Below are 21933 nucleotides of genomic sequence, written 5' to 3' on the forward strand. Positions count from 1 at the left end.
GGATAATGAAAGTCGCAGGATGTGTGGTGAAACTCAGCAAGTCCCGACAAAACTGTGGATGTCTCTTTGTGATAAGGGAGCTGCAGATGCGTGCGATAAAATGCTAGGTGAGACTGAACGGCCCTCCTGTGAGACGGCAGATAGTCTGTACTTGGCTGATATCCTGAACACTGCGTTGGAGGCAGCAGAAAATACTGTTTCAAACTCTTGCTTAGCTGAGCAAAAGGGCAAGGCATCTTCAAAACCTGCTGCCTTTCAGCGAGCGGGTAGCCGAACAGTAGAAGGAACTGCGTTGCAGCACTTTGTCTCCACACAGCGGTTAAAAGCATGGGACCCGGAGCTGAACAACAATGACGGTGGCGCTTGTGATGGAATAGATGAGGCGATGGTGGACAATAGTGTGAAAGGAATGGCTTCAATTGTAAGAGACAATGATGCGAAGGGAGAACAAATGCGCCAGCCACCATCCAGTCTGAGCTGCAGAAGCAGTATTGGTGATATTTTTGGCTCTGCATCAATCAATCAATGTGATCAGGTTGTGTCCGAAGCAGGGATGCAAATTGTTGATGTGGCACCCATAAAGAATGAGTTTCTTGATAACTGCAATAACAATAATTGGTCCTACACCTCCTCCCCTTTTACTAGTTCAGAAGGCAAGGTGCCAAAGATTTTCACAAGCCTGCTGGTAGTGAGGAAGGACGCTAAATGGGGTGACGGGGAGACTGTGTGTAAAATGAAGCAGGCAGATGCTGACCTAGCTTTGCTGAGGTTGAAGAAAACCGTCCAACGAAAACTCGATGAGGTCCACATTGATGATCTGCAGACCGAGGAAAGACCAGTGCCCACCTTTGCAGGTGGCAGTCTTGGGCAGGTAAACTTAAAATGTGTAGTGGTCTAACTTAATGCCCAGGAATTATATTCAAAAAGACAAGAAATCCAGCTCACACTTTCACCTTTTTGTATGGGGGTGCTGATGGGAACTTTAGAGGTAAGCCTTGTTGGAAGCAAGAGCCTATCTTGTATCATTTGAAGAAAATTCTCTCCTCTTAAACTGTCGGTATCCTATGTCAGTAATACAATTTTTAAAATGTGTCACAAGATGCAGTGTCCATCTGCGAATCTGTTTTCCAATCCACTTGAAAGATGAGCTGCTTGCCTCATCGGACTTAAAGTTAATGCTTGCCTTTTTTATTCTTGAATAAAGCAAGACAAGCTGTACACGTGGGCAGCAGTCAGCCAACCAACCCAGTCACGTGATCACATGGAAGGTCGTATCCCTGGGAGAATTCAGACTGTGTGGCCACCAGCAAAACCCTGGACTGAAGAAAAGCTGAAGTGTGTAGAATCAGGTGAGCAAACTTGATGGAAGGGTTTGCGGAGGTGGGGGTGGGAAATGGGGATAGGGTGGGTGGGGAGTGAGGGGATGGGATGGGGAAGGTGGGTGGGTCGGGAGCGATACATTTGAAGATTTGCTTTAATGTTGAAGTGTGTTGGTTACACTAAGATGTTGGTTTGTGTCACGATTTTCTTTATAAAACAAGTTCCCAATCTGTCCTGTGCTGATCTGAAGCAGCCAGCTCGAGACTCTCTCCCTGCCAAGATTGAGTTGTACCAAAGTTGGCTCAGCTTCTGCTACCTCCAGTCTAGTGCAGACCTTGCATCCTTCCTGTTAAAGTCCAATGGCGTGCTAGATGCACAAAAGGATTCTCGGATGCAAGTAAAATCATTAGAGGCAGCATAGGCCTCGCCCCTTGATGCAGGTTGGTCTGCTATCCTATGCTCTGAGCAATCTATGATTTGGGCTGTCTGTGCAGATTCTCCTCTGTATACAGTCCAGGCACTTTTGAAGATAATTAATGTTGAAAGTTACTTTGCTGTAGAAGATCCAAATTGCCCAAAAGAGGAAGTGAACTTTTCAAAATGTAATCGCACTCTTTCCCCAGAGGGTGGTAGTGCAGGTAGCCAACCAATCAAGACAGCACCTTCGATCACAGTGACACTGAAGTCTATCACCGTGATGTTGGTATTGGAGGAAAAGATCAAGGTAGGGGTAGCTCCGAGATTGAGCGGTGCCATTTCAGATTGATTGCAAAATATATTGCAAATCTGAAGCATTAAATTTAATTCTACGAGTCTCTCAAAACCGTGATTCTGTGAATCGTAACGTTTTGTTTCAGGGCTAGACTTTTCCGAGAGCCCCTCAATGGCCAATTGCCTGCCGAAAAAAAACACTAACGTTTTGCAAGTAACATTGGCGAGAATTTCCATAATTAAGTTTAAAAATAATCGCCCGGCGAGAAAATGGATCTTGCACTAGTATTCTCGACGGTTTCTCGGCAGTTAAAGAGGAAACTAAGTGAAACGGGCGGTGGTTAATTTTTTTAAATTTCCCCGAGGTTGCAGTTGGGCCGAGGGAAGTGGGGAACACTTTTTAAAAAAAAATTTACTTTTTAAAAAAAAAAATTCCTAAGACAGTTTTAAAGCTAATCGCTGTTTTACAATTTAAAATAAATAGAGAATCTTTAACTTGCCTTTCTTTGCAGAGTACTCATCTACCGCTCTGTTTAAGCAGCTTTCACAGGGCGGTTCCCTCGGCGATCTGGGCGGGCTTCCGTTGAGGCCAAACTTGCGCCCTGGTGATTTTCTCAGCGGTGCACGTCAGCGGTTTGCTCCTGGTGGGCGTTTGGAGATTTGGGTGGTACCTTTCAAAAAGTAAGGGGGAAACTTTCGCCGGGCGGTTTCTCCCAAAAACAGCTGTACCACTGAGAATGAAGGTGAAAGTTTAGCCCATGATTTTTTACATAATGCAACATTTTAAAAGCTGAAGTATGATCTTGCTACTTCGAATCCAGGGAGGCTTCCACCGAGCCAATCCCGGATGCAGATTTGCACCTCCTAGCAGCCGGCCTGACCAGGTTTTCACAGGCTGTCCACATGCTAATGGGAATCATCTGCGCATCAAACAACTTTTTAAAAATGAAAGTGGGGAAGGGGGAAATTTGTACATCGAGTTTTAATAACCTGTTTTAATGGTTCCTGTGTCATGCCTACAAAAGCACAAATATTTTATAGATTGTTCAGATCACCTACGCAGAATAAATGCAGAACAAAAAAAGAAAATTAATTAGAAATGGTGAGCAATTGCAATTTAATATGTTCATTTACCAACCTAAGAATTTAATTGTTTTAAAGGCAGATACTTGATTTAATTAACAATAAAAGACATGATGCAAGATAAACTGCTTAATGCATGCTTTATTGATTTTTAAAAATTCATTCATGGGTTGTGAGCACCCCGAATTGCCCTTGAGAAGGCCATCATTTCAGAGGGCAGTTAAGAGTCAACCACATTGCTTTGGGGCTGGAGTCACAGACACAAGCCAGACTTGGTAAGGACAGCAGATTTCCTTCCCTAAAGGACAATTCAGTAGTTGCATGGTTATCACTCCAGATACTAGCTGCTTATTCCAGGTTTATTTAATTTACTGAATTTAAATTCCCCAGCTGCTGTTGTGGGATTTGAACTCGTGTCTCTGGATCATTAGTCCAGGCCTCTGGCTCACTAGTCCAATAACATAACCGTTATACTACCGTCCCCTAGATGTATTGTGGAATATACACTCTTACCATGTGTACTGAGGAATTGATTCACAACTAACTCTGCATTTTGATATTTGAAAATTAGGTGTTTTTATGCTCCTGAGGGATATCTATATGCCTGCTGACCGCATTTAATTATTTTAAGGGAAAATGTCTATTATACTCATAGAAACATAGAAATTTATAGCGCAGAAGGAGGCCATTTCGGCCCATCGTGTCCACGCCATCTGACAAAGAGCCGCATGGCCCTTGGTCAGCAGCCCTGAAGGTTACATGTAAACCTATGAACAATGGGGGAAAGGCAGAGCACCCAGCCCAACCAGTCCGCCTCACACAACTGCGACACCCCTTGCACTGAAACATTCTACACTCCACCCCAACCGGAGCCATGTGATCTCCTGGGAGAGGCAAAAACCAGATTAAAAACCCAGGCTAATTTAGGGAGAGAAAAAAAATCTGGGAAAATTGCTAATGGTAGTGAGAGGGTCACAAATGTACCTCTTAATGTAACTTTAATATTTGACTTTTAGCATTTGATACGTTGCAAATCAGGTATTTACTTAAAGGCGATCTTCAGACCATTGCAGCATAGTATACATTATAATGTTATACAGTACCTACACGTGGTTTGGATAGCTAAGGATGGAAATTTTAATGTACTTTTCCCCCAGAATTTAGCTTATTTATTTATCATCATAGGCAGTCCCTCGGAAACGAGGAGGACTTGCTTCCACTCCCAAGGTGAGTTCTTTGATGGCTGAACAGTCCAATACGAGAGCCACAGACCCTGTTACAGGTGGGACAGACATTCGTCGGGGGAAGGGGTCGGTAGGGCTGGTTTGCTGCGCGCTCCTTCCGCTGCCTGCGCCTGACCTCTTCATGCTTCTTGCGTCGAGACTCAGAGCTCAACTCCCTCCCGGGATGGACTTTCTCCACCTCGGGCGGTCTGCGGCCAGGGTCTCCCAGGTATCAGTGGTGATGTCGCTCTTTACCAGGGAGGCTTTGAGGGTGTCCTTATAATGTTTCCGCTGTCGTCCTTTGGCTCATTTACCATTTATTTAATTGGTATTCTGAAACTATGCTATAAAACTTTAATGCATTTAAGAAGGACCTATCGGCAGAGACTCTAGTATCTTACGACACGAACACAATCTCGGCCCACTCAACCCTGAAAAGCCATTTCTTCAGCTACCTGTTTAACCTATTCCTAAATGCTGACACGGTCTCTGCTGAACTCATTAACTCCAGTAGAGATTTCCACTCCTCCTCACCCCTCTGTGGGGGAGAGGGGGAAAAGCTTCTGCTCCCATGTCCTAAATCTTACATTTAATCTTGTTTCTATGTACTCTGGTTCCAGATCCCTCAATTGCTGGAAAGTCTATTTCTACCTACTCTGTACTGAGCTGTTATAATTTTAAACTCCTATCAAATCTCATTTGTTGTAATGGAAACATTCTCTCTACCAGTTAAGCTGATTTGCTCTACCTTATTAATTCAAGATTATTTTTGTTTATAAAAAAACTCTCTGTTCTCTGAAATAACTTGGCTTTTCCTATTTACTTTATGCATTCATGGCTGCAGAGGAAATAGAAGGTGGGTACTAAAGATGGCTGCGTCTATTTGTACTAACTGAAATGCAGCTGTTTCTCTGTGTCTCCATTTTCACATGACCTATTGCTGATTGGTCCCATTGGAGGATAAGCCACACCCTAAAGTTCCTCTGGTATGTGTAACTAGAACCGCCCAGCCCAAGTTGAGTGACTTTCCAATGTGTAATTCGATCCATTTTGACTTCAGAAGCCACAGAGGATAGATCTCCCCAAAAGCCACCAAGTTCCAGCCGAAGTCCATTACCCCACCGTAAGGGCATCCCTCCGCCAGCTGAAGACCTTTACCCCAACACGTGCGCAGCCTCCCACAACCGAAATCCCTTACCCCAGCGCAAGTGCATCCCTCCCCCAGCCAAAGGCCCTTACCCCAGCACAAATGCTGCTTACCCCAGCGCATGTGCTGCTTCCCACAGCCATGTTCCAGTCGAAGTCCCTTACCCCAGCGCAAGACCTGACCCCCACACGCTGCCCCCCCCCCCCCATGGGGCATTGTGTGCGGATTGCTAACAGGTTTATTGGATATGAAGTGAATAGTGACAGTGTCATGATATCAGGATTTCACCCACCCCAACGATGTGCCTTGTAACAACGCACTGAGCTTGCACGCACCAGGGGATTGGAAAAAATTTAATCCGTCTCGCTCTCCTGCTCCCCTGCCCCACCCCACCCCCAGGCTCTCGCTCGCTCTCTTGCTTAGGGTTAGTGAGAATTGTGTTGGGGCAAGAGTGGGGGAGGAGGGGGGGTTGGAGATTCGATGATATTTGCCCTAACTCTCGCTTTTGCGCATGCATAAGGAGACGCATGCGTAGAAGGGAGACTTAGTACAAATAGTTACTCCGATTGAAGATAACTTCAAGTTATTTCCTTTGCACTGTTTTGTGGCCCCACTTCTTGATGGGGAAATACGTTTTTTTGCGGCGTGGGGGGGGGGACAAAACTATTCTCGCTTGGCATTTTTATTGAGTGCAGAGTAAAATTGTAATTAATTAGTCAGCTTTTGAGTAAACGGTGATCCGACAGGAGAATTGTTAGAAGAATCTTTGTGATGATCTCCAACCCCACAAACCCCCCAAGATGTCTGCACTCTTCTAATTCTGCCCTCTTGAGCATCCCTGGTTATAATCGCTCAAACGTTGGTGGCCGTGCTATGGCAAATATTTAAGGATCACATGGATGAACGTCAACAATTGTACATCCCGGTCTGGAGTCAAAATAAAATGGGGAAAGTGGCTAACCAGGGAAATTAAGGATAGTATTAAATCCAAGGAAGAGGCATATAAATTGGCCAGAAAAAGCAACAAACCTGAGGACTGGGAGAATTTTCTAATACAGCAGAGGAGGACAAAGAGTTGAATTCGGAGGGGGAAAATAGAGTATGAGAGGAAGCTTGCTGGGAACATAAAAACTGACTGCAAAAGCATCGATAGATATGTGAAGAGAAAAAGATTAGTGAAGACAAATGTAGGTCCCTTACAGTCAGAATCTGGTGAATTTATAATGGGGAACAAAGAAATGGCGGACCAGTTAAACAAATACTTTGGTTCTGTCTTCACGAAGGAAGACACAAATAAACTTCTGGAGATACTCGGGGACAGAGGATCTAGGGAGAAGGAGGAACTGGAGGAAATCCTTATTAGTCAGGAAATTGATGGGATTGAAGGCCGATAAATCCCCAGGGCCTGATAATCTGCATCTCAGAGCACCTAAGGAAGTGGCCCGAGAAATAGTGGCTGCATTGGTGATCATTTTCCAGCAGTCTATCGACTTTGGATCAGTTCCTATGGACTGGAGGGTAGCTAATGTAACACCATTTTTTTAGAAAGAGGGAGAGAGAAAATGGGGAATTATCGACCGGTTAGCCCAACATCAGTGGTGGGGAAAATGTTGGAATCAATTATTAAAGATGAAATAATAGCGCATTTGGAAAGCACTGACAGGATCGGTCCAAGTTAGCATGGATTTATGAAAGGGACCTCATGCTTGATAAATCTTCTAGAATATTTTGAGGATGTAACTAGTAGAGTGGACAAGGGAGAACCAGTGGATGTGGTGCATTTGGACTTTCAAACAGTTTTTGACAAGGTCCCACACGAGATTGGTGTGCAAAATTAAAGCACATGGTATTGGGGGTAATGTATTGATGTGGATAGAGAACTGGTTGGCAGATAGGAAGCAGAATGTCGGGATAAACGGGTCCTTTTCAGAATGGCAGGTAGTGACTAAGTGGGGTGCTGCAGGGCTCAGTGCTGGGACCCCAGTTATTTACAATATACATCAATGATTTAGATGAAGGAATTGAATGTAATATCTCCAAGTTTGCAGATGACATTAAGCTGCGTGGCGGTGTGAGCTGTGAGGAGGATGCTAAGAGGCTGCAGGGTGACTTGGACAGGTTAGGTGAGTGGGCAAATGTATGGCAGATGCAGTATAATGTAGATAAATGTGAGGTTATCCCACTTTGGTGGATATTATCTGAATGGCGGCAGATTAGGAAAAGGGGAGGTGCAACAAGACCTGGGTTGAAAGTTGGCATGCAGGTACAGAAGGCGGCAAATGGCATGTTGGCCTTCATAGCTAGGGGATTTTAGTATAGGAGCAGGGAGGTCTTACTGCAGTTATACAGGGCCTTGGTGAGGCCTCATCTGGAATATTGTGTTCAGTTTTTAACTCCTAATCTGAGGAAGGATGTTCTTGCTATTGAGAGAGTGCAGCGAAGGTTCACCAGACTGATTCCCGGGATGGCAGGACTGACATATGAGGAGACACTGGATTGACTGGGCCTGTATTCACTGGAATTTCGAAGAATGAGAGGGGATCTCACAGGAACATATAAAATTCTGACAGGACTGGACGGTTTAAATGCAGGAAGAATGTTCCCGATGTTGGGGAAGTCCAAAATCAGTGGACACAGTTTAAGGATAAGTGGTAAGCCATTTAGGACCGAGATGAGGAGAAACTTCTTCACTCAGAGTTGTTAACCTGTGGAATTCTCTGCCGCAGAGTGTTGTTGATGCCAGTTCGTTGGATATATTCAAGAGGAAGTTGGATATGGCCCTTACGGCTAAAGGGATCAAGGGTATGGAGAGAAAGCAGGGAAGGAGTACTGAGGTGATGATGAGCTGTGATCTTATTGAATGGTGGTGCAGGTTCGAAGGGCCGAATGGCCTACTCCTGCACCTATTTTCTATGTTTCTATGTTTTTGTTTCCTTGGTCCTAAGCTCTGGAATTCCCTCTGCTTCTCTACTTCTTTCTTCCTTCAAGATGATCCTTAAAACCTAACTCTTTGACCAAGCCGTTGGTCACCTGCCCTAATTTCTCATGTGGCTCGGTGTCAAATGTTGTGTCTCCTAATACTCCTGTGAAGTACCTTGGGACATTTCACTAAATTAAAGGCGCTATATAAATACAAGCTGTTGTTGTTGTGAAACTTGAAGCGATAAGTTGCAAATGTTGGAGGTGGGTTGCCGGGCTTGCCACGTGCTGTTCACATGTGTATATATGCCGTGGCCACAAACTAAGGAGACTGTATGGATAAGTAAACAAGGTTAGGAATATAAAAGAAATTACCATGGGATCATAGAATGTTACAGCACAGGAGGAGGATATTTGGCCCACTACACCAAAGCTGGCTCTTGAAGAGCTACCTACTGTTTCAAATATTAAATGCCATTATGGATTCTGCTTTCACCAGTTACTGAAACACAGGAACTCTCTGCATTTCTCCTGACATTCTGTCAATTTTTTTTTAAGCTAAATTTGTATGACATAGTTAATGGCTCATTGACCTGCGGAAGTAGCTTTTCACCATTCACCTCATCAAAATTTGTTCTTTAGAATTTTGAACCCCTATATTGGATCTATTCTTAACCTTGTCTGCTCTGGTGAACATAATCCCAGTTTCTCCATTCCCTCCTCTTAACCAAATCCCTCTTCCATGATGTCCATCTTAGTAAATCTCTTCTGTACCAGTTCTGTGGCCTTGCTATCCTTCCTAAAGTAGAGTATCTAAAATAGGACGCCAGAGAGTTTTGTATCCGAATCCCTAAGTCCCTCTGCTCTTTTTAAAACTTTAAAACTTTACCATTTAGTGTGCATTTTCTCTCCTTCGTCTTCCTCCAACTTTCTCTCCATTAATTTCATTTAGCACCTATCCACCCAATATGCTAATGAATGTCACCCTAATAATGGTGCTTGCAGTCCACTTCACATTTAACCATGCTCCTTATTTTATCTTCACATTTTAGTATTGTGCCCTAGATTGTATGTGTATATATAAGAAATAGGAGTAGTACATCGAGCATGTTCTGCTCTTCACTAAGATCATGGCTGATCTTTTACATCAACTTCACTTCCCTGCCCGATCCCCATATCCTTTGATTCCCTTAGTGCCCAAACATTTGTCGATCTCAGCCTTGAATATACTCATCGACTCAGCATCCACAACCCTCTGGGAGAGAGAATTCTAAAGATTTTCAACCCTCTCAGTGAAGAAAGTTCTCCTCAACTCAGTCCGAAATGGCCAATCCCTTATCTTGAGATTATGCCTCCTAGTTCTAGACTCTTTAGCCAGTGGAAACAGTCTCTCAGCATCTACCCTGTCAAGGCCTCTAAGAATTTTATGCATTTCAATGAGATTGCACCTCATTAATCTAAACTCCAGAAACTACAGACCATGTGTGTGCATGCATGCGTGTGATAATCTCTTGTGGAATTGCACACAGGGAATCAATACTGTGTAGTCCTTGAGTGCAATGAGGTTAGAGGGTGGGGAACAATTGGACCAGGACCTAAATAGTAAAACTTGTGGTAATGTGGGAAGTAGAGTTGGTTGGAGCATAGGAGTTTCTTTACAGTACAGGCTGAGGGGTTGAGTTACAAAATTGAGGTGCTACAGTGCCACCACTGGTGGGAGAGTGTAATGACTGTGACAAGCTTACATAGACAGTTTCCCTTATAAATATCATCACAGCCAACCAAGAATCAGTATTAAAATTCACAATACTGTGACGAAGATCGGTGTATCAGTGCCAAACATGCAGGATAATCAGGGCTTTACAAATTTAGCTTCCACCTCCAACCGGACGACTACGGTAGCTGAGCTGCTAACTCCCCATTTTTTTTGCTAGAAATTGGACGAGCTTTCTCTTTATAAACTGTTTGAATTCTGATGTCATCGATGAGTGCCTTTTATAAAAAAAATGTAATCCCTAGTAACGTTTTAAATGATTGCCCCAAAGTTGCTTGTATCACTCTAATCTCTCTGGATCAGAATCTGACACATCGGTCTCTGTTTATTATTGCATCTGTTGGTCTGAGCCAGTTAGCTACAGACCCGGGTCCAACCACACAGGAGAGATATGCTGCCTACTTCCTGAATTCAATTTCTACAACCAGCAGAGAATGCATGAGCATTTGCACTTGTCTGGATGTACACCACTTTAAATCAGTTGTGTAACACACATTTGCACCAAAAGGTATTTCTGATTACCTTATGCCAAGGTGACCATGATCTATGGTGCTTTGACCCAGCCCACAATTTGATGGTTTAATTTTATAATTGAGGTCTATAGAACCAAACATGTATTTTTTTAACATAAATATGGATTCTAAATTCAACCTGCTGCTGATCACCAGCTTGCAATTTGAGTACAGTACCTGAATGTGTTAGACTTGGATATTTGTGTCTTATGTGCTGTCAAAGCTTTGGTCTTAAAGTAGCTTTAAGCTTTGAATATAAAGTTCAGTCATAGTGTATCCAGCAGAAGTAGTGGATATATTCCTTATAATGTCTCATTTCTGGAAGAACTATTCCCTCTGCAACACTCTCCTTCAACCAGTTACTGCGTGTCCTTCCCCAGGTACTTTCCGTGTAACTGTAATAGATATAACATCTGATCCTTTCTACTATCTCTGATCATTGTATGGGGATATACTTCCTGTGTGAGTCAGCAATTTACTTGCTCCACTTTATTTCCTGCTCAAGGTGCAATCTCTTCTGTAATGGGCAGTCCGAACAAGACCAAACAGCTCCCTTCTCTCCAAACATGATATGGACTCCCTGTGGCTTGCCACTTGAACTACCCCTCCAATTTTCATTACTATTTTTCTGCCAGGTTGCTAGCAGCGGTGTCCTGGAGATTCACGTTCCATTCCGGAAGACTGCCGGGCAATCTGGGATGGTTGGCACCTCTAGTTGACCATGATGGAAATGGCCAACATTTGTTGATTAATTATATGGAGCTTCTGCTCAGCAGAGGAATAAATGTCTGACTAATTTGCTGCACATCATCTCTCCTGTACATTACTCTCATCTGACTTGGGGAAAGGTTGAAGTGTGTCTGTTTGTCATGCCATCTCCAAATTGAACACCGAGACCTAGATTTTCTGATTGTAATGCTGACGGTAACCCATTTAAAATGAATGGATTGGCATCGGCATTGAAATTGGAAAATCTAGGCCTAAATGCTTTAATACTTGTACGTGGCAGTGAGCTGAAGGCCAGTTATTTTCTGAAACTACTCCAATTGTAATCTGTTTATGGTGTAGGAGTCTTTTTGATTTGACTGAAGCTTTGTAACTCCTTGCTGAGTGTCTCTTCTGTAGCTAATTTGGCAAATCCAAAGTGCAGTACAGTAGGTTCCCTACTTAAATCACCCCGCAAAAAAGTGTAACAGTTCACGGGCGGTGAGCCAGCATCAGTGTTTGTAAGAACTGAACAGCTCAGAATAGACTGCCAGTTAGTTGCTATGGTTATATCAGTTTATGGACCAACAACAGAAAATGTCCAGCCAGATTCTTCAGAAGAGAGCTTGAAATTCTGAGGGACTGTTCCATTCTGGAATTTGAAGGGATAAGTGGCAGAGCTGAAGTTCTGTTTGGGGCGGGGGGTGACGGCAGTACTGGGTTTTAGCAAAGGAAAGTGAAAGTTTACACTTTGTTAAATTTTGCTTTTGCTTATTTGTAAGGTGTAGGATTTCCCTGCTTTCTGAAGTTTGTCTGGATATAATTAAATGGAGAAGAAAATTCTGAGGAAGGATACCGTGATAACATATAAAATGGTTTAAAATGTCTATGGTCTTTGTTGTGTTAACAATTTCAGGGTACTATTAACCTGTTCTTGGATACATTTTGGAAACACCAAAACACATACAACCACAAATATAGTATTGTTGAGGAACGTGTACTTCATATCAAAACAAACTTTAAGCCCTCTTCCTGCAAACGACCTTGTGGTTCATGTGTTTAAACAGCAGTAGTTAAGTAACAGGGAATCTCTGAACTGCTCTTGCTCATTTTTATTTTGCTGATATTTTGAAGTGAAATGTCCATCAAAGCTTGGTGCTTTTGTGGTAGTTCAGTTTAATCAACTGGAAACTTGTCTACTGCGTGGTTTTTCTTTTGGCATGTCCACTCATTGAAGGAGTGTTAGAGCATGAATGTTGATGAATTTGCTGAAAGTAAATGAGTGTGCCTCCCCCGACTTTTTTGTATTATTGCATTAAGAGCACATTTTACTATTTGAATTGGGAAAGACAGGAAGTCCGAACAAACTTATTGAATGACTATTCACGCTTTTCACGCTTGTGGTGACTCAGGACAACTGCTGTCTTACAGAGAATCGAGATGCTGTTCTAAGTCTGAAGAGGATACAGAAAGAGGAACAACACATATTGCAAGTAAGCTATAACTCTGAAATGATTTCTATTAAATTGATAAGGTATGCAAAGGGTATGGTATGAATAGGTTAGAAAATGGGCTAACTGCGAAAAATCATAATTGTTGCGATTATTCAGACTATTCATGCTTCGAATATCTAACAGATATGGGGAGCACCCTTGTTTGGAACAAAGTAATAACAAACTATATATTGGGTCCTCTTCAGTTTAGTATGTAGGTCTGACACAGGTAGTAATTGCACACTAAACTTTTAAATAAATAGACTTTTTGACTTTTCAAAGTTATCAAACTGTAGACTGAGCCACAACGTTTATAAAAAAAAAAAATAATAATTGCTTTATCTTTCCCAAAACTTTTGTAGAGGTAAAATTTAAAATTGAATTTCTCTGCCCTCATCCCTTTCCTCCTCCCAGGGGGAAAAAAATAATTCTCAGCAATAACCGACTGGGGGAGGAGAGCAGCTTGGATCTCAAATTAAACTTTGTGCATCAGTGAGTCACATGACCAGCATAATTGGTTTTAGCTTTGTTGCAATGTAATAATTCACCAGCAGTAAGAAAACTAAACCGCTATTTACTGCTTCAATAGCAGGCAGAGAGTGGAATAGTGCTGTAAATCTGATATTGTTGTTTGATGGAAATATTGTGCACAGCACTACATGCAACAATAATACATTGCATTTTTTATAGTACTGTACTCCTCATGTAGGAGAATGTTTAAGCAATAATATGAGGGTTGGAAGGAATGATAGACAGACTTGCATTTAGATAGCTTTCACAACCCCAGAGCGTCCCAAAGCACTTTATGGCCAATGAAGTACTTTTGAAATGTAGTCACTGTTGTAATGTAGGGGGGCAGGAACTCCAAAGGAATGGGGAACTGAAGGTATAGTTGAAGAGAAGCTTTTGAAGCAAGGCAAAATGGTTTGAGGATTGTTTTCCAAAGATGATGCAAGTTAAACTCCAATGGTGGAGAGAACAAAATGGTGAGGAGGCAAGGATTGAGGCCGGTAAGTGGTAATCCAGTACCAATGAAGCAGTGAGTAATATTCTTAAATGCATAGCTAGTGAATATTACTCGGCTTGAATGGGGTGAAACCGTGGAGGGATTTGAAAAGGAACACCCTTGAAGTCCGTGTTCTGGGGCAAGGGTTGCTGCATTTGAGCATGATGTAATGAGCAGGGTGGATGAGAGTGAACCAATAGATGTGGTGTATGTGGATTTCCAGAAGGCATTCGATAAGGTGCCATATAAAAGGTTACTGCACAAGATAAAAGTTCACTGGGTTGGGGGTAATATGGATAGAGGATTGGCTAACTAACAGAAAACAGAGTCGGAATAAATGGGTCATTTTCCTGTTGGCAAACAGTAACCACTTGGATGCCACAGGGATCGGTGCTGGGACCTCAACTATTTACAATCTATATTTATGACTTGGATGAAGGGATCAAGTGTAATGTAGCCAAGTTTGCTGATACAAAGATGGGTGGGAGAGCAAATTGTGAGCAGGACACAAAAAATCTGCAAAGGAATATAGGCAGGCTAAGTGAGTGGGAAAACATTTGGCAGATGGAGTATAATGTGTGAAAATGTGAGATTATACACTTTGGCAGAAAAAATAGACAAGCAAATTATAATCGAAATGGAGAAAAATTGTGAAGTGCTGCAGTACAGAGAGACCTGGGTGACTTTGTGCATGAAACATAGTGAGTATGCAGATACAGCAAGTAATCAGGAAGGCAAATGGAATGTTGGCCTTTATTGCAGGGGGGATAGAGTATAAAAGCAGAGAACTCCTGCTACAACTGTACAAGGTATTGGTGAGGCCACACCTGGAGTACTGCATACAGTTTTGGTCTTCGTATTTAAGGAAGGCTATACGCATTAGAGGCTGTTCAGAGAAGGTTCACTAGGTTGATTCTGGAGATGAGGGGGTTGACATGAGAATAGGTTGGAACTATTCACATTGGAGTTCAGAAGAGTGAGAGGTGATCTTATCGAAACATATAAGATAATGAGGTGGCTCGACAAGGTGGATGCTGAGGATATTTCCACTCATAGGGGAAACTAAAACTAGGGGACATAGACTCAGAATAAGGGGTCGCCCATTTAAAACTGAGATGAGGAGGAATTTCTTCTCTGAGGATTGTAAATCTGTGGAATTCTTTGCCCCAGAGCGCTGTGGAGGTTGGGTCATTGAATATATTTAAGGTGGCGATAGACAGACTTTTGAGCGATATGGGAATAAAGGTTAATTGGGAGCGGGTAGGGAAATGGAGCCGAGTCCATGAGGCCATGATCTTATTAAATGACCGAGTGGGCTCGAGGCACCAGGTGGCCTACTCCTCCTATTTCTTATGTTCTTATGTGCAGCCAAAGGAGGCTGATGCAGTTGGAGCCAGAGTCATGCTATGTTTTGCTCATTACAGCAGAGCAGATAAAGGGATGGTTTGAGCGAAGTGTTTAAAATACGGACAGTATTGGACAGGATCAATGGAAATAGCCTGTTTCCCTGTGGTTTCGGGTTCTAGAACAAGATTAAATGTTAAAAAAAAATTACGACAGAGAACAGGTGTGACTCAAATGTTTTCAGGCAAGTGTAGGTATGTGATTAAATGTGAAAATCGAGAAGTTGCTGCCTGAGATGTGCCCCTCTGCAATTGGCTTTGCAAAATCAACATCTAGCTGTCTGGCTCCTCATTCAAAAGCATTGAAAGGCTTCATGAAGTTCCTGTATTTGCATGGTAGATACGAAGTAAACTCACCACAGAAATTTAGGACTTGTCCATTTCGGTCTAAGTTCCCTTTAATGCCGTGATTAGTGTTAATTACTGACAGTCAACCTCTATGGTACTAAAAATGAACCCTTACAAGTGTGGAGCCTCGTTACTTCAGCTTTTAATTGTTGGAGATTGTTTTTAATTAGCTAAATCTTTTTAGTTCTCTTTTCTCTCTGTCTCTGTCTCGCTCTCTGTCTCTGTCTCGCTCTCTGTCTCTGTCTCGCTCTCTGTCTCTGTCTCGCTCTCTGTCTCTGTCTCGCTCTCGCTCTCTGTCTCTGTCTCGCTCTCTGTCTCTGTCTCGCTCTCTGTCTCTGTCTCGCTCTCTGTCTCTGTCTCGCTCTCTGTCTCTGTCTCGCTCTCTGTCTCTGTCTCGCTCTCTGTCTCTGTCTCGCTGTCTGTCTCGCGCTCTCTCTCGCGCTTCTGTCTCTTTCTCTCGCTTCTGTCTCTGTCTGTCTCTCTCTCTCTCTCTCTCTCTCTCTCTCGCTTCTGTCTCTCTCTCTCGCTTCTGTCTCTCTGTCTCTCTCTCTCGCTTCTGTCTCTCGCTCTCGCTCTCTCTCGATCTCGCAATACAATCTTTTTTCCCTCTTCTCTTTCTGTACCTGGTTTGACATTGAATTCACTATTCTAACTTACACTTCCTTGTTCAGACCTTGCTATGTTTATTTCAGAATACTTCAATCTGTTTGGTTAGGAGATATGCAGTTGCTTGCCCTATTAACTTGGATCCCAGATGCCCCCTCTGCACCGTTTCCAACTCCCATTTCCAGCAATTTACAGCCCAATATATCATCAACATTAAACGGGCAAGTCTAACTAACGGCGGATGCCGTTCATTAACCAGTTAGTCATTTTTGGGCCATATATATTCACTATATTAAAGGTGGCACTCCCCTTGGCTCCCATCCGCCTGTTTCCCACTCTGATTTCAAAATGGGGCTTGAGTTTCTGGCAGGAATTACTGGCTAGCAATAGTGAGCAGGGACTCTGATTTATTTTTTTTTTCCATCTCAAACTCAGGGGCTCTAAGGCCAATTGTAGCATCCCAACTGCTGTCCTGGATGACCTCGGCTAACTTCATATAGATCGGCACTCTTGATCTGTATAGATTAGCTCTATGCTGGGCTGTTCACTTATCAACTAAGGCACTGGGGAGGAACCCAGTTCTTATTTCTGCACAAAGTCCTTTGAGTCAACTTATGCTGACACCTTTATAAGAACATAAGAAATAGGAGCAGGAGTAGGCCATTTGACCCCTTGAGCCTGCTCCACCATTCAATAAGATCATGGCTGATCTGATCTTGGGCTCAGCTTCACTTCCTTGCCTGCTCCCCATATCCCTTATCATTCAAAAATCTGTCTATCCATCAGTTCAGCAAAGGTTCACCAGACTGATTCCCAGGATGGCAGGACTGACATATGAGGAGAGACTGGGTCGACTGGGCCTTTAGTCACTGGCGTTTAGAAGGATGAGAGGGGATCTCACAGAAACATAAAATTCTGACGCAACTGGACAGGTTAGATGCAGGAGAATGTTCCCAATGTTGGGGAAGTCCAGAACCAGGGGTCACAGTCTAAGGATAAGGGGTAAACCATTTAGGACCGATGAGGAGAAACTTGTTCAGAGTTGTTAGCCTGTGGAATTTTCTACCGCAGAGAATTGTTGATGCGAGTTCGTTGGATATATTCAAGAGGGAGTTAGATGTGGCCCTGACGGCTAAAAGGATCAAGGGCTATGGAGAGAAAGCAGGAAAGGGGTACTGAGGTGAATGATCAGCCATGATCTTATTGAATGGTGGTGCAGGCTCGAAGGGCCGAATAGCCTACTCCTGCACCTATTTTCTATGTTAAACTTATTCAATGACCCAGCCTCCACAGCTCTCTGGGTAGAGAATTCCAAAATTCACGACCTTCTGAGAAGAAATTCCTCCTCATCTCCATTTTAAATGGGTGACCCCTTATTCTAATGTGTACAACTGAAGACTTGTTTTAATTTGTGCTAATAAATTGTGGACCTTTTAGTATTTAGCCTACTACTGGTCAATATATGTAAAAGATTGGAGATGTTGTTGATCTGACTTCCCGTTATAGGATGATCAGAAGTTTCTCCCCTTTCTTTAAATGCTTGATGTGTTAAAGGAAAATTTGCATCTTTCTAATCTCTGGCCCTCAAACTGTAATAATAGCGTGAACCACTGTCATCGCTCATTCATTTGTTTGAAATTAATAATTGGCTTCACTGTCGGCTGCAAAAATGGAAAAGCAATTTTTTTTTACAAATAGATCTGTCTCACATTTTTGTTTAAATCACAGCAATGTTAGACAGACTTCTGATCTTTCTACTTTTTGTAATTCATTTCACATTAAGTTTTGTAGCTTTGTGCATTGTTGTCCCAATTCCTTCCTTCCTCTCCTTTCATCACCCAAGCACAGGTTTTAAAAAAATGGTTCGAAAAACCAGTAGGTGGCAGTGAAACAATGTAGAACATTCTGGTCACTGTGAAGTTGCCATGAGATGTTATATGGATAATCATTTTCTGTGCAGTGGCATTTTGGGTTTCAAAAGTGACAGAAAATATCCAGTATGAAAACTGTGTATCCTGTTTGATTTAGATGACAACTGACTTATACGTTGAAATGGCTTTAATCAGATACCTTTGAATTTTGGTGTTTGGAGTAAATTCATGTATATTGTAAAGTTAAGTGAATAAATAATTTACCAACTATAATAAAATGGTAGCTAAATGAAACTTAGCAATTGCTCCAAACTCTCTCAGTCTCATGCATCCTTCCTGCACCTTTTTAAAAACATATACCTTTTAGGTCCCTATAGAGTCTTTGCTGGGAGACAAGGAGAGCCTGACACCAATGTTTACTGCATGGACTGCTGTTAGTCCTTGCTAATTTGCTTATGAGAGGTTGAGCACTTTCAGACAAGGAATGATCTCCGTTTTCCTAACCCCCAACTTGGCTAGCCTATTGGTCTAGGCCAAGATTAGTGCAACTTTTTCAATGTCTAGAGTAGCAATATTTGAATATCCATTTGTAGGCCTTTGGGTACTTGTCCAGATCTGCACTGCTGAAGCTTACGATTTGCTCTGCCTCCAGTCCTGTGTACCTTTAAATGCTAATTAGCTGCTGTAAACGATTGAACATTTCCTTTCCTTCTTTGTGGGTGTAAGGAATAGAATTGGAAAGCTGTTCGCAATGCCAAGGGCTCCCTTACTGCATTTTCTTGAAGATGAAGGTTATCAGTCTAACTATATCTGCATTTTTCAAATTTGTCCAGTAACATTCTTGTTACATTCATAATAAAGGATGAAATTGAGTACTGTATGCAATGACTAAGTGTAACTTTAGCTCCTTTTAATTAAACTCCAGAATGTTGGTACAGCGTGGGAGGCCTGCTTATATACAGTGCTCCCAAGGGATGCTGGGATCCCTTGGGACTCCAACAGGTAGGCCCTCTGGTGGTGTGATACAGGTTGCCAAGGGTTACATACATAGTTCTACAATCATTTTACTGTTTTTTGTTTTTGAGGATGGTGGGGGGGCAGAATAATAGATTATATGAAATACAGTAAACTGATCCTTGATTGAATAATGTTCAGTTATGTTCTCTAGCTATTTTGGGGATTAGTACTGGAGGCTATCGATTTTGAAATAGCTGCTGAAACAAAAATGTTTTGGGGAGTCAGGAGGTGAGTCACTTGGCGCAGAATACCCAACAACAACTTTTATTTATATACCGCCTTAACATAGATAAACATCCCAAGGTGCTTCACAAGAGCGTTATCAAACAAAATTTGACACTGAGCCACATAAGGAGTTATTAGGGCAGATGACAGGTAGGTTTTTAGGAGTATCTTCAAGGAGGAAAGAAAGGCAGAGAGGTTGAGGGAAGGAATTCCAGAGCTCGGGACTTGCAGCTGAAGGCACGGTCACTAATGATTAAGTGATTAACTCGGGGATGCTCAGCTGGCCAGAATTGGAGAAGCGCAGATATCTGATGGCTGTGGAGCTGGGGGAGGTTAGAGATAGGGAGGGGCGAGGCCATGGAGGGATTTGAAAACCAGGAAGTGAATTTTAAAATCCGCTCATTTTAAGGGTTTTAAAAAAAAATATATATATATATATAGATTTGTGCGTAATAACCCTTCATAAACTGTTGGTTGTGGTCTTGTCATGACAGCAAATCTCTGGGACTGCTACTGGGTGGCAGGATTATTGAAAACTCATTTGTGGTTTGAAATTGGTTCCTTCTGTGCAATTAAAACAGTCCATTTTCATATTGTTATCCAGTGGTTCCCTTCCCCCACTCCCATTCTCTGAATCTTGCTACAAGAGCAGATGTGAGTAAATGTCTGGAGAAAATCAAATGGTGATGCAGTTCTGCTGTGGCTTACTGTTGGAAGTGTTGATTCCAAGTATTTAGAGGCCCAACTTTGCCCAACCCCTTTTTTCGGCGCTCTTCCGATTCCCCGGAGTCCCGGCGTGGCGGGCATTCTGAAGTGGGGGGGGGGGGGGGTCAGCGAAGCAACAGGCCAGCGCCAAAAACAGTGCCAGCATCTGCGCGCATGCTTCCGCCCTCCCAGCGTGTCCTGTGGGCTGTGAGCAGGACCCAATGCTCGCAGCCCCGATCCCCGGCCGAAGGGATGTCCTGATCTCGCCACACCCTATCCCCGGCCGAATGGCCTCCCGCACTGGCTGGCTAGCCCACTGAGTTCCCGGGCAAGGTAGGACTTCGGTTTTATTTTTTATTTATTGGTTGTGCTTGAGAGTTTTGATTGGGGGGGGGGGGGGTGGGGAAGAGAAAGTGTGTTTTGGATACCGGCATATCTCTTTCTGTGGCTACCCCTCTCTCCCCCCGGTGACATCGCGATAGGATTTACTTCATTTTTATTAGTATTTTAATTGTTTGAGCTTTTCCTTGCAATGTTTGGTGCTTGGTTGTTGAGGTCCTCTCCAGTTCCCTTCCCTCCCCTATCCCTGCCCTAATGTCTGCTGAATGTCCGCTGCTTTTTCTTCATTGCCCGTAAGGTTTTTCAGAGCTGGCCACATACGCTGACTTAAGTTGATTTGGAGTAAGTTTTTGCTGGCCAAAGTGGCATAAATGGCCAAAACTGGCCTAAGTGTTGGGGATCGCCCCCTTTTTTGGAAAAAAAATGGACCTAAAAAAAATCGTACCTAACTGACTTACTTTGGAGCAAATTTTGGGGGTAAAATGGCATTTTTTAACTTAGGCCAGAAAAAACAACTTGCTCCAAAAAAGTTGATGCAAGTCATGGCCAAAGTTGGGCCCGAGGACACTCTCTCTTGAAAATATTTGGAGCTGGGAGGAGGAGTGGGTTCTTATAATAACAGGTCAATTATATTAGAAAGTTAAATGCTATATGGAAATGAACTGGTCATAAGACATTTGACTGAAAACAGCATGTGATGGTTACCGTAGTGATGGTTATGAGTCGATGTATTGAAGTGCATGGTCTGTTATGTGACGCTGCCCTCTACCGGCAGACAAAATAATCAGTTGAGCTGTTTTGTTAAATATACATGATGGATCAAATTCAATATTTGCAAGTGTCATAAAAAAATTTTTTTTTTAAATAGGTGGCATGTATACGCTGTGAATAATATAAAAGTAGCCAACGATCTAATGAAATTGAAACTAAAAATTAGACTTGGCACTTCACATAACTATGGTGCTCTCACACGTGCATAATGTCGTTCAAAAGTCAATTTTTAAAAATATAGTTGAGTGTATAACATAAAAATTCCAGCTCAGGAGATGACCATTCGGCTCATCACTGTGCCATTGCTATCACTGCTTCAGTTGGAGCTGTCTACCCTAATCCTGTTTCCAGTGTTTCTGTTTGTCGGTCAGCTGTGCCATTAGTGGGAGGTGTTGATGGGAGACCAGCAGCCATTTTTTTAACCCCCTTCCAACCATCCAATTAAATGAGAAGGAGAAAAAAAAAATGGAAGTAGAATCCTGCTGGAGGCTTCGTTCTGAGCAACTTTTGAATGTTGTCCTCGTCACATTTTTCATTTGAATCAAGAATGGAAGATAATTAGGAGGGAATGTGGAGTAAATGTTGGGGAAGATCAAGTGGGCATGCTTAGTGGTTTACATAAAATATGCAGCACTGAAACCGGGCACTCAGCCTGAACAGTCCACACCGGCGTTTACTGTTGGAATTGATTATTTCAAGGATTCAGGACACTCTTAGAAATACTTGGAGTTGGGGGGGGAGGAGAAATTATTGAA

At 42.7% G+C, this 21933-nt stretch overlaps 1 protein-coding gene across 1 annotated transcript in view; it reads left to right on the forward strand.

Annotated features, from left to right (window-relative positions):
* Positions 1–21933, forward strand: part of fmn2b (formin 2b) — a 596705-nt gene that overhangs the window by 93651 nt on the left and 481121 nt on the right. The window contains exons 3-5 of the mRNA XM_070890955.1: positions 1205–1349; positions 1815–2044; positions 12807–12887. Of these exons, the coding sequence (XP_070747056.1) occupies positions 1205–1349; positions 1815–2044; positions 12807–12887 (456 nt within the window). The remainder of the gene's footprint in view (positions 1–1204; positions 1350–1814; positions 2045–12806; positions 12888–21933) is intronic.

The sequence above is a fragment of the Pristiophorus japonicus genome, chromosome 9, assembly GCF_044704955.1.
Source record: "Pristiophorus japonicus isolate sPriJap1 chromosome 9, sPriJap1.hap1, whole genome shotgun sequence".
NCBI classification, from domain to species: Eukaryota; Metazoa; Chordata; class Chondrichthyes; family Pristiophoridae; genus Pristiophorus; species Pristiophorus japonicus.